General features: G+C 43.7%; 1 protein-coding gene across 1 annotated transcript in view; it reads left to right on the forward strand.

Moving 5' to 3' along the window:
• The window catches only part of LOC128741705 (rho GTPase-activating protein 100F), a 93426-nt gene extending 79199 nt beyond the window's left edge, over window positions 1-14227 (forward strand). Inside the window, exons 5-13 of the mRNA XM_053837691.1 lie at window positions 1178-2822; window positions 2887-3233; window positions 3295-3569; window positions 3632-3789; window positions 3848-3927; window positions 3994-4228; window positions 11851-12191; window positions 12432-12543; window positions 12609-14227. Coding sequence (XP_053693666.1) covers window positions 1178-2822; window positions 2887-3233; window positions 3295-3569; window positions 3632-3789; window positions 3848-3927; window positions 3994-4228; window positions 11851-12191; window positions 12432-12543; window positions 12609-14227 — 4812 coding nt within the window. The remainder of the gene's footprint in view (window positions 1-1177; window positions 2823-2886; window positions 3234-3294; window positions 3570-3631; window positions 3790-3847; window positions 3928-3993; window positions 4229-11850; window positions 12192-12431; window positions 12544-12608) is intronic.
• The last annotated feature ends 2885 nt before the right edge of the window (window positions 14228-17112 follow it).

Here is a 17112-nt window from a genome sequence, read left to right on the forward strand (position 1 = left end):
GAGTTTTTAATTGGGTAAACATTCAGAAAAATCGAGATTTTCAGTCATAACTCAGGAACAACAAAAACCAAGTCATGAAAATTTTGTCAATAAACGGCTAGAATTTGTCCATTTCCGGTCCATGTCCAAAAAAAATTTTTCGAAAAGTTTTCCTGTAACAGAACACAATTTTTCGTTTTTTCCGTATAAAATGCGACTTAAAAACGAAAATGAAAAGATTTTAAATTGAAATTTTTAATAGAAAAAAATGGAATTAGAATTGAATTGGGTGTTGAAATTGGGCATGAAATTAGAAATTGAGTTTGAACTTAAAATTGAGCGTAAATTAGGCTGGGAATTAAACTTAACAATCCAATTATAAATCATAAAACCTGCAGTAACTTTTTTTCGCGATCTTCTGGTACCTTTACGGAAATGGTCATAATTTCTTGATTTTTCTCAAATCAAATACAGTCAGCCCACAATCATGGGTCACGCACAATTACGGGTCATTTTAGCTTTATCTCTCTATTGTATACAGGCTTCCATTCTTTCAATATATTTTCTTTTCCTAGGTGCGTAAATGTCTCTAAGCATCAGTGAATTTACTTTATCAACGCCTTATTCATTTTTAAAGATATTACATAAATAATCCGACATACTTGACGAATCGTAGACTCTAAGTAAAACTAGACTCTATGGAATTCGGTAATTTTTGCAATAAATCTAAGGTTCCACAAGAAAGTAACTCAGGACCGTTATTTTTCCTCATATATAAATAACGACGTTTGTTTTGTAATCCCAACTGGATACAAACTATTAGGTATATGCAGATGATTTGACAAGATCCATAGAGGTCTGTAAGTAGCTACAAAATCTTGTTGTCCGAGTTTCTGATTGGTGTCGTATTAACAACTTCTCTCTCTGTATATATATAATTATACATCTAATAGAAAGTCAAACCTCAAAATTGATAACATGCTTCTCTAATCTTTTCAATGTTGTCGGTTGGATTTTTCCAGGTGACTGACCTATAATTTGTTTCAGATATAATTATTTTGGGTTACGTTCAGTCCTGAAAATCTTAGAGTGCAGCACGTTTCCACCAAAGTCATAACATTTCGTTAATATCATAACATCTCATGGACTGTTATGTAAAACCGTTCGTTTTTTTCTGTGTTTTTTTTTATCCCAACAGGTAGGAGATGAAATTCTCGCCGTCAATCTGGTGGACGTCACTCGGATGTCACTGGACGATGTGGTGATTATCATGTCGATTCCACGCCGACTGGTGCTAGCCATTCGACAGCGTCGCGGTGCCCGAGGAGCCAACTCACCCGGACCGCATCAGCTGTCCCGGCCCGAGCAGAAACCACCCCCGGTGGTGGTCATCAAGCGTGACCTGCGGGACGACGATCTAGACGACTCGGATCGTGCACCACGCTCGTCACGATCATCCCGCGAACGGCGGACGGGGGATGGCCGGGAAATGACCGAGTCCCGTTCACGGCTGGGGCTAGGCCTAAACAATTACAGCCCCCAGAGCGAGCAGCTCGACCTGTACTACAGCAGTCGCACAGGACAACCAGTAGAGACTCCCAGCTGGGGCTACAAACCACCGCCACCACCATCCGTAATCACTGAACAGCCAAAGGGTACCCACGGCTTCCAAACATCGCACTCCTACTATCAAAATGCCGGAACACTGGAAAGTCTAGCTGAGAAGGTCCACTCCTTCTATCCCAGCACCAATCGACGGTTGTCGGCCGGTACTGGCGTCAGCATGTCTCAATCCCACCAACGGTTCCCACGCAGTGGTTCGGATCAGCATCTGCCAAGAGTAGAATACGCCGATTATGCATCGCTAGGACGCCACGCTCTGTTACGGTCTAGCCTGAAATCTGACCTCGTACAGGCAGCTCCCATAGCCGGCGGCACTCTCGGCCGTTACGGACGTTACGAACCTCCACCGTCATCACGCACACCGAAATATGGTCCTTCGCCATTGGGCGCAACCGGATCCTTGCAGCGGCGTTCACGCCCAGCACTAGATTACTCAAGCGATACTGAAGCCACGATTGGTCCTAGGCCTAGCTATTACTATTACAACCACCCAGCGATGGCTGCCGCAATGGGTCGGGGCAGTACACAAGCACTCGGTGGTGGCCCCGAGTACGCCAAATTCAATTCTTTACCACGCGAACGGCCCGGCTCTCGAATGGGCCTTCGAAGTCGAATCGGTGAACGTCTGCAAGACGAAGCTGATGGAAATTTATCCGCTCCCGAGTACTCACTGCCCATTCGAAGGGATCCACGCGATTTACGTCAGAGAATAACCGCCAGCCCGTCGATATTCACTTCCGACGAATACCGAGCGTGGCTGCGACGTGCTCCCAGCAGTTCAGCCATATGCGAACAGATGCGGGCATCTCGCGATATTCTGAATCAACAACGGGCGCACCGCTTTTCTTGTTCAGCCGAAAATATACACGATGTTCTGAAGAACACCGAGCATATCTACAGTAGCCGCACCGGTCTGACCGGCGGTACACTGGATCGGCACAATCTAACAGTCGGTGGCCCACGAATGTCCTCACTGCCAGTACGATCCATGTCTTCACAGCACATCGGACCGTCCTCCATTCGATCGCCAAGTGTTCGTCGCATGCGACAGTTACTCGAATTGACTCAGGGCGGCCCAGGTGGAATACCTGGATCGGCAATGGCAGCACTTACCGGCCACCAAAGTCCGGCACCGACACCGAGCACAACACTGCCCAGAACTCATCGACAAATCGACATCAATCCGGCCGAGTACACCAAGTATAAGCTAGATAAGCCCGGTAAGCAGCGTATTTATTTTTTTCTGTGTGCATTTTTCTAGACTTGAAATTCTTTTCTTTACAGTTGTTGACGCCATCGGAATGTCCGGAATGTTGTGGATCCATTTGCTGGCTGGCCGTGGATTGCGGTCAATGTCCGATAACACGCCACAAGTTCAGCAACCACTCATTCGTGATTTGTACTGTGTGCTGGAGTGCGACAGGATTCACAAGGCTCGAACAGTGGTCCGGTCCGGTGATCTCCAGTTCGATTGGGATGAATCGTTCGAGCTGGATTTGGTTTGCAATAAGCAGTTGGATGTGCTGGTTTACTCGTGGGATCCCCAGCACAGACACAAACTGTGCTATCGTGGAGCACTGTCACTTACCACCTTGCTCCGACAATCACCGATTCATCAGTTGGCGTTGAAAGTAGGTTCCAAAGTTGTTGTTTTTTTGTGCTCTGAATTAACGTTGGTTGTTTCGGTGATAGGTGGAACCACGGGGTACGATCTATCTGCGACTGCGACACACCGACCCGTTTCAGCTGTACCGTCGCCGTGGATTGCCCAGTCTACGAGGCAGCGTTCCGGCGCTTTTCGGTGCAGACCTCGAAACCGTAGTGACACGTGAATCAAAGGGCGCCCCCGGAAGCGCTCCAGTTCCTATCATTTTACGCCGCTGCGTAGAAGAAGTTGAACGACGTGGATTGGATATCATCGGCCTGTACCGGCTTTGCGGCTCAGCTACCAAGAAACGATTGCTCAGGTAAGTTCTGGCAGTTGGATTATTCGTTGGATTAGCGTTACGGTATGCATATCTTTTCACAGGGAAGCTTTCGAGCGCAACAGTCGAGCGGTGGAATTAACGCCAGATCATGTACCAGACATTAACGTCATTACCGGTGTCCTAAAAGACTACTTGCGGGAACTGCCCGAGCCGCTGTTCACCAAGTGTTTGTTCCAGATGACGGTTGATGCGCTAGGTAGTTCTGTCTCTTAGAGTAGGAACTGAATAACTAATCACTCGACTTCTTCCTTCGACAGGTGTTTGCTTACCGGATGATCCAGAAGGTAATGCTAAATTAATGCTTAGCATTCTGGACTGTTTGCCCAGAGCAAATCGGGTAAGTTAGAGAGCAACAGAACCATGGTTTGACAGTTGCTCCTGCAATATATCATATACTTTGCAGGCAACACTCGTTTTCCTGTTGGATCATCTATCGCTGGTAGTTTCGGCCTCGGAACGAAACAAAATGTCTGCCCAGGCTCTGGCTACTGTGATGGGACCTCCGCTAATGCTACACTCATCCAGTGCCGGTCCGAACGAGGAGATCGATCACGCACAACCGATCGCAGTGCTCAAATATTTACTGCAAATTTGGCCACAACCGCAGCACACCACCACTAGCCACGTTGGTACTTCAGGTAACGTAATCTCTGACTTCCTGCTAGCAAGCGTCCAACTGCAAGTCTAGTTGTTGTGTGTTGTTTTCTTTTATCGTTTCCCATCTTTCCATCGATTACCATTATATGTTCTGTTTTCTAGCGAACGCAGCTCATTTCGCCAGCCAAACTAGTCTGTCACGCACGCCATTGCGACATTTGTTTGTCATTCCTTCAGTGTCAGCGAAAGAGTCGAGTTCGAACTCAAACCGTTTCGATAACGTTAATACTGATTGAACGTTACTGCCTGCTCTTGTGTTTTTATGTTTTTAAGTTGTTATTTTTATCGTTTTCCATGTTCGCAGGAATCGCCACTCCTCAAACCACCACTTTGCTGTCTTAATTAGTTCTTTTAGTTTGTTGTTTAGCCGACGCCCCACCTTCTCAGATATTGCCGTTCATTTTCAAACTCATTCATCCATCCACACATGAACACACACACACACACGCGTGCAACTAATCCGCCATAGAGCATACCCAACACTGTCTCAGTTCGTTTTAACTTCATGTGCATTTTGCTGAAACTTTTTTACGATATACTCGATATTCTTGAAATTTTCTATTCAGTAGACTATCCAATTGGCGAAGACACCCACCCGAAATTACGTAAAAGTTTTTATCTGCGTGTAAATATTCCTACAATTTGAATTGCTTGAACACTATTACCAAAAGCTAACCAGAATCATTAAACACTATTCAGCTTAACACTAACTCCAAGAAATCCAAAACAAAAATACTACAATCGGTTGGCCCAACTCACTTGTGTTGCGAACTGTTGAACAATCACAGGCAGAGCGAAGCATCCAATGCTACACAGTCAGTCAGTCGGGTTTGTGTACATTACTTAGTTGATATGCGTGTGTGCTTGTGTGGCGCACGCACTACCACTAACGCAATCCAAACCGAACAACCAATAGGAGTGAGCGATTCCTGTTTCTTCCTTCGTCTCGAATCGATCGAAATGACAAAACCCCCCAACAAACAAACACATCCACGAAAGCTTAGCGTCGTACGTTTTCCCAGCCCCCAGCCTACTGCGTGATCACCATCTGTTTCATCCAGTATGACAGTAATAGCTGTATGTGTTTCTATCCATAGTAGATAGATACGTGCGAGAAATTTCTGCGATCGAGTATTTTGTAGCTTAACCTATGTAAGATTAACAACTGTTCTGTGTGAAACAATCGTTGGAAAGTAGTATTTGACGAGTCGCTGTGTAGCTGCAGTTCAGCTTGGCTTGTTAGTTAAAACCTTGTACAGTATACAGAGCTGTGATATACGTGTAGTAATAGAATGAATAACAAAACAGCCTCAGATTGTTTCTACGTTCCACCATGACCGGTGCCTATTTACGTTTCATTCAGCATAATCTGGGTTAAAATTGGTTCGCGTGACGTGGAACAGTACAAATGATGATGCAAATTTGTGTTGATTTTATAAAAAGAGCAGACTTTTACAGAAAATTCAAAGATCTATCCTGATCAATAGTGATATTTGAGATTGGTGAAAATTTAAGAAAGTAATTGAAAAAAAACCAATCGCAAGTCTGAAAAAATCCGCGACTTTACAACGGACTATTTTTCAAATTATTGTCACAGTGGATCTTTCTTTCAATGGATAATTTCTTCTTTTGATTTACACTTTTTGAAGAAATTGGTGAATGCATATCTGGTTCAGTTATTATTTTGCTTCTGTTCAATCAATTCAAACTACAAACCATATTTAGAAGAATTACATAATATGCGTGCCTTCAAACATACTGATTTGCAACTGATGCAACTTTTTAATTACTTTGCTTAAACGAAACTAACACTGAATATTATGTCCTACGTCACCATTTCTTACGTCCTATGTGGATGTGTAGCTAGAAGTTTTTTTCGGAAGACTCTCCGGAAAAACTGTCTGTCGAATGTCGCAAGCGATTTTGACGAAATTTGACAGGTAAATGGTGCCTGCGCAGAGTTGGTATGTTTGTGTTGCGTTGAAAAGATTTGACAGTTTTTCCAGTTACAACCTGATAGATTAAAGGGTGTCCCATATCAAATTGCACCACAGCAGAAACGTTGTAGAAAATTACCTAATTGAACGATCCTTTTTAAACTTTCAGACAACAGAATATAACCGATTAGTAAGCTTTTGGCGTATTTGTCTCATTTAACTTCAATACCATAACCGTATGCTCGCGCCTTAAGCTTAACTCCACTCAAAAAGTTTTGTACAACCTGGCTTCAGCTTCATCTATACGAAAACCCACTTTTTCTTCACGTCTTCCTCAGGTTTGACCTCCTTGGGATGTTTTCGTAATGTCTGCTTGATAATAGCCTAGTATTTTTCGATGGGCCTTAGTTCCGGTGCGTTGGGGAGGAGGGTCATGTCCTTGGGTACGAAAGTGACCCAGTTGGCTTCGTACCAATCCAGAACATCTTTTGAACAGTGGCACGAAGCTAGATCCGGCCAGAAGATCATAGGGCCTTCGTTTTGCATCAACAGAGGAAGAAGACGCTTCTGTAGACACTCCTTGAGGTAGATCTGCCCGTTTACAGTCCCGGCCACATGAGCAGATCGCTTGCCAAATCATGTATTTCTTGGCAAACCTTGAAAGATTCTGCAGTCCCGGTTCCCGGAAGCTGCCGGCAGTCCGCCTTCACGTAAATCTCATCATTCGTGATGAGAGAGTTGAGGATTTTCCGTGTGCTTGCACAAAATAAATTCGCAACGTTGCCTTTCGGGTGACGCCATTTTTCCAATTTTCGAAAAACCGACCACAATAAAAATAGAGTGTAAACAAAACACTTTAAGCTATTTCTACTCAAATTTTCAATAGAAAATACCCAATGGATGATTTTCTACAGCGTTTCTTCCGTGGGGCAATTTGATATGGGACACCCTTTAATCTATCAGGTTGTAACTGGAAAAACTATCAAATCTTTTCAACGCAACACAAACATACCAACTCTGCGCAGGCCGTTACTGCTTTGAAGATTGAAAAGTCAATTAATGCATTTATATAAGAGGCTTATGTCTGTACCAGAGGTTGGAGCATTCGCGAAAAAGTGATCATCTGAATCGATGAACATCCCTCATGAACATACACTATTCGCCTGCCTCGCCGATAATGCACGCATCAGCTATGAATTTTATCACGAACAGAACCTCAATGTGAACATCAGAATTCGTTCAAAAATTGAATATTGAACATTGAGTGTGTTCGATTTATCGGGTATAGAATGCCCGGGGACGCCGGAAAGTATTCAAAATAATATTACCACGAAAAGGAAATAGTTTAAAGTAGTGTTAGTGGCTTTACAAGCAGCAGAAGGCGGTAATTCGCACTTTTGCGATGCTCACGATATTCGTATATTCAGCGAAGCTATGAAGCGTGAGTAAATGTTGCTCATTGTTATAGGCGAAATGAACCACTCGCGTAGCTGTTTTATCATGATAAAAACCGTTTGCCGATGCTGGGCGTATCTATTCATTTTGCGAGTTTTCCAACCTCTGGTCTGTACCAAAAGCCAGGTCTCTGACAGGACGTCATAAGAGGCTTATCGGTAACTAAAAACAGGTCCCTGACAGGACGTCATGCTTTCGTAGCAATGGGTTGTATTCTCAGTCACCTCACTGGTCGACTGCTAGACTGCTCGATTGCTCAACTGGTTGACTAGACTGCTCGACTGGACTGGTCGATTAGACTGCTCGATTTGATTGCTCGACTGGATTGCTTAACTGAACTGTTCGACTGAACTGTTCGATTCGTCTGCTCGACTCAACTACTTGATTGGATAGATCGGCTTGACTACTTGACTGAACAGCTCGATTTAACTGCTCGAGTGGACTACACGACTTAACTACTCGATTCGACTGCTTGGCACATTTGCTTGACTTACTACTCGACTCGACTGCTCGACCCAACTGCTCGATTCAACTGCTTGATTCCACCGCTCGACTGGACTACTCGACTCAACTGTTCGACTCGACTGCCCGAATGAGCTGCTTGACTCAACTACTCGATTGGACTGTTCGAATCGACTGCTCGACACAACTGCTCAACCCGATTGCTCGATTCAACTGCTCGACTAGACTACTCGATTTGATTGCTCGACTCAACTGACAGCTTGATTCAACAGCTCGACTAGACTGCTCGACTTAACCACTCAACCCGACTGCTCGACTCAACTGCTTGACTTAACTGTTTGATTCGACAGCTCAACTTAACTGCTCGACTGAACCGCTTGTCCCGACTGCTCGACTAGACTACTCGATTCAACTGCTCGACTGGACTGCTCGTTTAAACTGCTTAACTCGACTGCTTAGCTGGACTGCTTGACTGAACAGTTTGATTTAACTGCTCGACTTAACTGGTAGACTTCTGGTTCTCGATTCAACTGCTCGACTAGATTACTCGACTTAACTGCTCAATTAAACTGCTCGACTGTACTGCTCGGTTTAACTGCTCGACTAGACTGCTCGATTTGACTGTTCAACTCGACTGCTCGACCCAACTGCTTGACTCGATTGGTTGATTCGACTGCTCGACTCGCCTGCTCAACCCGATTGCTTGTCGCGATTTCATATGTTCGGTGTTAAATCAGACCGGACCAAATCGCAAGATTTTAAAAAATGAGTTAATATTAGTAAACGATCAAGGATTTTCTAAGCAACATTTTACTCTAATCAGACTACATAAATGTTGCAAACAGCCAGGAGTGTTCATTCAGTTAAATAAAATCTAATATGACCATAAAAACTATTTGTTTCAGTTTCCGGCTGACTCTTTTATGTACAACATCTTAAAGCTATATTATGCAATATAAGAACTCAAAGAACTAATACAAAGATTAAACATCTTCGCAAACTTTGGCCAATGCAATGTATCCGCAGTTTTCTGAATGCTGAACAGACAGTTATACTTTCCGGATCGTAAGATTCGGGCTCAACTAGTTAGGTATATTCACTTTGCTTGTGGGATTCAGGCTCAAGACCAATTTGTGGCAAAGTCGATGTTCCATCCGAAGAAATCGGCTTTCTCATATGACGAATACGAAGCGTCTCAGAGTACGAACAGTCGACACAGTCGAGTCACTCGGCAGAATTGTGTCGAGCTCGATTTTCTTAGTATAAAATAGATCTGGGACTGCATAATAGGACCCATAGTGTACTAGAATCACAAAACTTAAGAACAGGCGTCTAGCCTAGAGCAAACGAATCCCAATTTACTGTATAAATTCTCAAATGAAAACCATTGAAATCCCAGTAATCATCTAGGCGGCGCTGTTCGCCAAACTAAAATGTAATGCACGTATGCAAGTGTGCTCTTGATTTCGTTAGCAAATTCCCGTTGAGCTTCTTTGAGCGTTTCTTCACCTCCAGATCTTGCTTCGCGTTACCGTCTAGTACAACTTGTATTACAACTTTTTATCATTTTTGATATTGACTTATACTGGTCAAGTTAATTTGTACTTCTTACTAGGGAGTGAATGTGCTTTTGTGAAGAACGAACATTGGAAGAACTGGGAAAAATGATTGACCGTTAATTATTTTTCACAGTTTGCATATCATTTTTCCTAGTTCTTCCAATGTTCGTTCTTCACAAAAACACATTTACTCGCTAATCCTTTCAACTTCAACTTCCAGTCCGATTTCAAATCCAGTTTCAGGTTCAAAACCAATTTATGTTAATTTTATAATCATTAAGTTAAGGGAGTTAGGGGAAAACTTCAAAGAAAAATCGGAAAATTATGTTCTGTCACATGGAAATTTTTCAAAATTTTCATAATCACGTTTTTGATTCATGGCCGAAAATTCATATTTCATGAACCAAACATCGTAGAGCAGACAGTTTTTTTATGAAAATGTAAACAAATTTCCATAGGCAGTATATTCAGGACTTAAAAAAGAAAAACAGAACAGAGAAAAGGAAAAAAATAGACTAGGAGTTACCGGGACAGAAAATGAAAAACATTACAGGAAAAAAGAGCCTGAAAAGAGCGAGAAACGGGACAGAAAAAGGAGTGAAAGAGGAAACAGGTTGCAGAAAAACGGGAAAGTAAAGCAGAGAAAACGAGACAAATACAGTGACAGAAAAGATGAGAAAACGGGAAAGAAAAATAGATAAACAAAAAACCACAAGTATAGTAAAGCAAAGTATGGTAAAATAAACCAAAAGTAAAGAAAAATAGGGAGAGAAAGAAGAAAACCGATAGAGAAAACGATGAAAATGGGAAAGAGGTCAAACGAGATATAAAAAGAGAAAGATGAGACGAAAACGGAAACGAGAAATGGTAAAACGGGACAGTAATAGACCAAAAAAGTAAAACGGGAGATAAAAAAAGAAAACCGGTGAGCAAAGGGAGCCAAAATTAGAATAAACATGACAGAAAAGATGTTAAACGGGGCATCGAAAAGAGGAAAAACGGATGACGCAAAACAAGAAGGAAAGAAAATCAAAATAAAAGAAAGGAAAAGTTAGAAAAAGACGAACACTGGAAGAAGGGAAGATATAGGGCGAAAAATTAATTATAAAAGTATCAAAAATGTGTGACAAACACGAGAAAAAACAAGAAAATAAGAAAACATGGGACAGTAAACGAAGACTATCCTACGATTACTTCGTTTTTCCAGGCATAAAAAATTCTGAAAGGTCTGGTGCCCCAAAATCGGGTGTGACTGTGGCTTAATTGACAAACTCTGCCAACCACCAAAAATGACATTTAATTTGTAAATGTTACTCGGGTCTTTCCGGGATGAAACGGTATTATCAAAGTAAGCATTTCTGTACTGTTACACTCGAGTCTTTTTTACACGGTTTGTTTTTTGGGCCTCTCCCAAACGTATTGAGAAATAAATGAATCGTCCCGAAATAGCCCCATTCTCAATATTCGAAAAAACAAACCGTGTAAATAAGTACTTGAGTGTATGTCACTAATCAAGCGATTGTTTTTCTCTTAGAAATGGGAATAATTATTTGTCAGTTAACTCTTCAAGAATGGCCCCACACAATTGTGTCTTAGCATTTGTAGTTTGAGTAACACCTTCCCCAAAGTTGTGTGGAAAGAGCCAAACAGAACACTGCGTCAGCTGTCAGAATAACGCTGACGGACGCATCGACGCAGTATTCTGTATTTTGCCCCTAAAGATTTGTGCACAATTGTGTGGGTTAACGATTTTGTTAAAAGAATGAAAATCGGTCACCTGCAAGGCACAAAAGTTGACAGTCAAAAATGGGCTAAACTGGCTAAAGGATTAAGGGCATTATAAAAACTTGCGTTATTTTTGTTCATTCAGTTTACGCCAGTATAAAAAAGATCCTTAAAAAAGGCGGCAATATTCAACTACCTTCCAAAACATGTAATCCTATTTGGTGTCCTATTGTACTCTGATATTTGTAAAAATCGCTTACCAACTTACTTCTAATCCTGTAAAGACATTCTAAACTGTACTGCATCATCCGTTCCTGTCTCTACTCTGGACATGTCCCTGTGCGTAATCTATCAATGTACTAACCGTGCTCAATTATATGCAAATACAAAGCGAACAGTTTCACAATTCACTCTCATTAAGCGTACGCAATATCTCGTGGTTAATTCAGAGTCCTATGTAGACAGGTCGGCGCGGCGAGCCAGTAGAGCCGCGTGGAAACAAAGCCAGTGCGTTGCAAGTGGGCAAACCACCGGCGCCTCTCCCGTCCCTCCCGTCGGCCAGCAACCTGCTGCATCAGCATCATCAGCAACAGCAACATCAGTCACATCTGGGCCCGCCGGTATCAACCTCGCTGGTGGCGGGGACAGTGGGCCCTATATCGCGTTCTGCAACCAGCAGTCCATCAACAGCCTCCTTCCAGCTCGGTCCGCGTCCGCTCTCAGCCACTCCCAGCAATCTACAGTATCAATCAGTAGTGGCTCAGTTAGCTCAATCCCATCGAGTCTTGCAACAAGTGGGCCAACAGGTAATTACACACCAACACCTACACACAAACCACCCCAATCATACACACAACTAACAAACAGATAGTGCTACAACGGTTCAGACGCATGACACCGACACCAACAACACGCGAGCTAAAAACTAGTATCGACCACTTGTACACACACCCGAGCACCATCTGCACCGGCATTAGGATTTCCTTAGACCATTCACAAGCCGATTTCGATATCGTTCTCATTGCTGCTTAATTTCTCTCAAACAGCACCATCTATCGGAGGGCTCAGCGGCCTCGGCGGAGCCCGGCCAATCGCCACATCACGCCACACCCTCCCCAAGCTCTAGTTCTACTTCGTCGGCGTCCGGATCTGGATCCGGTAAGTATTTCATGATACACACAGTTAATCGAAAAGATCACAATCAATAATCCGATCATCCGCAGGCACGGACACCATTAAACGTGGAGCTTCACCCGCCTCGGTTAAATTTAAGGAATCCAGCAGCAGCTACTCGCTTAAATCCGACACCAGTCGCATCCTGAACGGTAGCAACAATCTAGTAAAAAAGTACGCCAGCAGCAATAATAACAACGGATCCGAACCCGTTGCCAATGGAGGCGCCGGGGCGCACTCTTACGATCATCATCCGATAACGTCTTCATCGCTGCTTGGCAACGGAGGCGGCAACGGCATTTTGCGTAAACGGGACGGCAACGGCGTTGGATCCACAATCCCTAGCAGCAGCAACAATAATGGACCAAATATCTCCTCATCATCCGAACTACAGTTTCCATCCAGAAGTGTTCTTTTCACATCGGACAGCCTGTCATCAACGACAACGACATCGCCGCAATCACCCGCTGTGGCCAGCACATCGTACGGCAAGGTTTCCAGCTCAACATCCGCAGTACCGGCGGGCCCAACGTCCTCGCTGGACGTCGTAACGTTCAGTCTGGACGAAAAGAACAACCTCGTCGTGTCCCCGTCGCCCTCGTCTGCGTCGGAATCCTCACATCACTCGTCGAACTCATCGCTACGGGAGCGGTCACCGCAGCCATCACCCTCACCGCTGAAACGGCAGGAACCGATCGAACGAGCCGACAGCACAGGCTCAACCAGTGGCGGTTTCATGTCATCACTGCGAAGCCAAACACTGGGCAGTTATCAGTTTCCATCGAGCAGCCTGAAACTACCGAGCCAACTCAGCACCGATTCAGCAACCGGGGACGACGGAAGCACTTCGTCGTTACTACGCAAACTCACCTCGTCACTGTCAAGAACGATCACGAGTAATACGGGCACTTTACCATTATCATTAGGTAGGCAAGGCGCGAGCAGTTCGCTATATCAGCAAGACTATTCCGGCAGTAGCAGCAGCGGCAGCAGTAGTGGTAAGCCAACGAGTGCTTCTCTCAATTATACAAGCTCAGGTGGTACTGATGCGATCACCACAGCCGCAGCAGTCAGTAGTATGAGTATCTATGGTACACTTCCGAAGAACTCTTCGATTTATTCGTACGGTGGAACGTCCACAAGTCTGCTTACGGGAACTTCCAGCTCGTACGGTATCAGTGATAGGTTACGGGCCCTAACTTCTGCCAGTGGGCAAACTGAACCATCATCTAGTGGGTTGGGATCCAGTATTACGGGAACTTCGACCGGTTCTTCTGGGGTTGATAGTGGAGGCGGCTCCAGTTCGGCCGATCTGGCCAGCACCAGTGGTTACGACTACGAATCATCCGCGTTTTCGACGTCTGGATTAACTTCGTCATACGGTACGACAGCTTCGTCCGTTTCCATGACCACTTCGGCGACTTCTGGGCTTTCTTCGTCTTATTTCAGTACCGGCAGCGGAACTAGTCCGTTCGCCGGCATGGTGGGAAATGGGTCCACTGAGAGTAGTGCTCCTCCGACGTACCGAGTGCAGTATTCGTCGACGAATCCATTCCTACCGAGCTATAATCCTCCGAGCGACAATGGTGGGTCCGTTCACGGTACGGTCACCGGCCGCAATGGTGGACTTAAATCATCCGACGAAGATGATTCATACGACATCAAGTAATTACGGCAATCTTTTGCTATTGAACAGTATTATTAGTAGAAGCTAGTAGTTTTCTTAACCGGTCAGGGTAATCGTAACGAGCGAACAACAACGGACACAATGATCTACACAATCAGTTATTCGTATCCGGCAGCGAATACAAAACAATCAAAAACACGGTATTTCAGCTCTTGTTGTTTTCAAGCCGACAGTTTTTGAGAATGTTTATTGTTTTGACAACTTACCGGACGCGTGTTTTCACGCACAAACCAACTTAACTACCACGGATCATGCTCTTAGTCCATGTACACTTTGCACACGGTTGCACTAATGCATACTCATAGACAAGTATTGATCGATCACAGGCTTAGCAGTGGTTAGACTTGTAAGCATTCCAATCAACATTTGCAGACACAGTTGTTATTTAAAGGCATATTACTCATCGCGCATTTAATACGCTTTACTTGTAATTTGAATAAAAAAAAGTAAAAAATTTTCGACTAGCTTGAATGAAATCATAACCATTTGTGAAAAATTGAAAACAAAAAAAAACAGCATTTTAGCGGATTTAGGAAATAAATCCTGCAGCCAATTCCGCAAATAACATTTTCATAACTCAGCTCACAGTATATACAACCTCAGAAAATCTAGAAAACAACAATTAACTCAGCCGAAAACAGCGGGGCTTAAATCTAGGAAGCAAATTCAAATACAACAAAATACAACCGAATACAATAAGACGAAAGAAACAAGACTTACTTATACAACACTCACACACATGCACACCTCTACAGGGTGTTTAAACCAAAAGTAAAAATAAAACAAAAAAACAGTAAGAATAGGAACAAGTAATGCAGTTACATTTACGCAGATAAACAAGTTTTTTCCAACCAATATCATACTTTTAAGCATTCGAACGATTTGGGTTCAACGATTCGTTCTGAAATCTTCACTGCATCCGATCCTAGCGGAAACGTGTACAGTAGCACCAGTACTAACTCACTAACCACTCACTTAAACCAGACTTTCCCACAACTAAACTGAATTAATGTAACGCAAAGTCTCCTTACTATAGGGGAGGAAAGCTTTAAAAGCTGTTGAGTTTTTTTTCCTTTCGGTAATAATCTCTAGTAAGCAGTACTTCATCTCAGTATCATCTTCATCGTCGTCAATACTCTGAACCGTTCATAATCCGTATTATTCGAAACCACCAAAAACTTAACAGTCAGTCGCCATTTTTTGTATTTCTCTGTCTGGTAGCAACCGAAAAGCGCAGCGTGAAACCCGGGGTGGGGGGTTTCGAGGTTAACTGAATAGTGCGGTATTTATTCTACTCTGTCTCTTTTTCTTATTCGATGATCATCAGTCAGTAGGAGCCAGTTCCAACATTTCGGTGACAATAGGCCGTAAAACAGGTTGCTTTACTTTTCCCGTGTAAATCTTACGGGAGCATTTGCTCTAACTCTTTTATTCATACGGCTTAATATCAGCAGCTTGGCCGGAATTCCTTCCCATCCAGGTCTATTACCAGAACGTTGGTGGTATGAATACGAGTGTTTCTAACTACCTACTTGCTAGTGTGCGCCGACAGTCCGTATGAGATTTTGTGCTGACCGAAATCCGGCTGTGCTGCGAAGCCCACGCTCGTGTGGTTTAATTTTCTCACTATAAGGCTGTGCGTTCGCGAGTGTGTAGGTAGCAGAATGTCTGCACACCGCAACGGCGGCTGTTTGTCTTACATTTGTGACGCGTGAGTAGCGTAAGCGTTGAATGCTATGCTTCTCATAGTCTCGCTCGATTTGCAACATTGGCCACAAATCCACGGGAAGCGGAGTTTTGATTGCAGTCCACCGCCAATTACCAGTTGAAATGTCTACGACTCTCGTTTGCTGACGATCTTGGGCTGTATGCAAAAGTAGACTCTACAAGCGCACCTATCGATTTTTGTGAAAATCCCATGAAGCTGAACTCCGACAAATTCAAATCCTCTCGTTTTCGAATACACGCTAGCAGACGTGCCTTTACGCAGCGTAAACTGCGTCAAGGACTTGGGAGTACTGCTTGACTGCGAGGCTCGATTTTAAACAACGCCTTACATTTATTGTCGACAAGGCCTGCAGGAACCTTGGATTTATTATGCGCATCGCCAAAAACTTCTACGGCATCTATTGTGTCGAAGCTCTCTACTGTGCTACTACTAGCCCATTCCTATCAATCAAAATGGACCAACTCGAATCAATGCCGCACATATTCATTCGATTCCCTATTTGGAGATTGCCTTGGAACGATCCCTTCCGGCTGTCTTCCTATGAACAACGCTGCAGACTCATCGATCCTGACCCCTTGAGTACCCATCATGATGTGACCAGCAGAGCCGGTATTTAGGCCGGCAAACCCGTGCGGTCGCATTGAGAAAAATGTTAAAAAAATTCTAGTGGACAATGCTCGCCTGTATACAACACAATTGGCTTCTCAGAAATGTTTGCATGATTTCCATTTCTCTTTTCTCTAAATGCAGAGTATAAAGTGTTAAGAAAAAATCGGTGAAATTAGGCATCGCTGCTTTGAAATGGGTCGTTACATAGTGTGCCAAACGACTCGGCTCAGCTTGCACGCCGATTGTTTACGGATGAACCAATTAAAAATCCAATTCCGGAGGATATTACCTATTTTTCAATAGAAAGTGGACGACGTTATAATATCCGAGCTCGTCAACCTGTTTCGAGCCAGTTTTGCTTTGGGACATATCCCGGAAAATTGGCGGCAAGTAGAGGTCATGTTCAAACCTAAGGAATATAAAAAAGAGAAAACCATGCATAAGGCTTTCAGATCAATAAGTCTGACATCACCGTTTCTTAAGTTAAAATCACAGATATCAGCAACAAGTTTTTAAAGAGCTCTCTGTT

This window comes from Sabethes cyaneus, chromosome 1 (genome assembly GCF_943734655.1).
Source record: "Sabethes cyaneus chromosome 1, idSabCyanKW18_F2, whole genome shotgun sequence".
Classification (NCBI taxonomy): Eukaryota; Metazoa; Arthropoda; class Insecta; order Diptera; family Culicidae; genus Sabethes; species Sabethes cyaneus.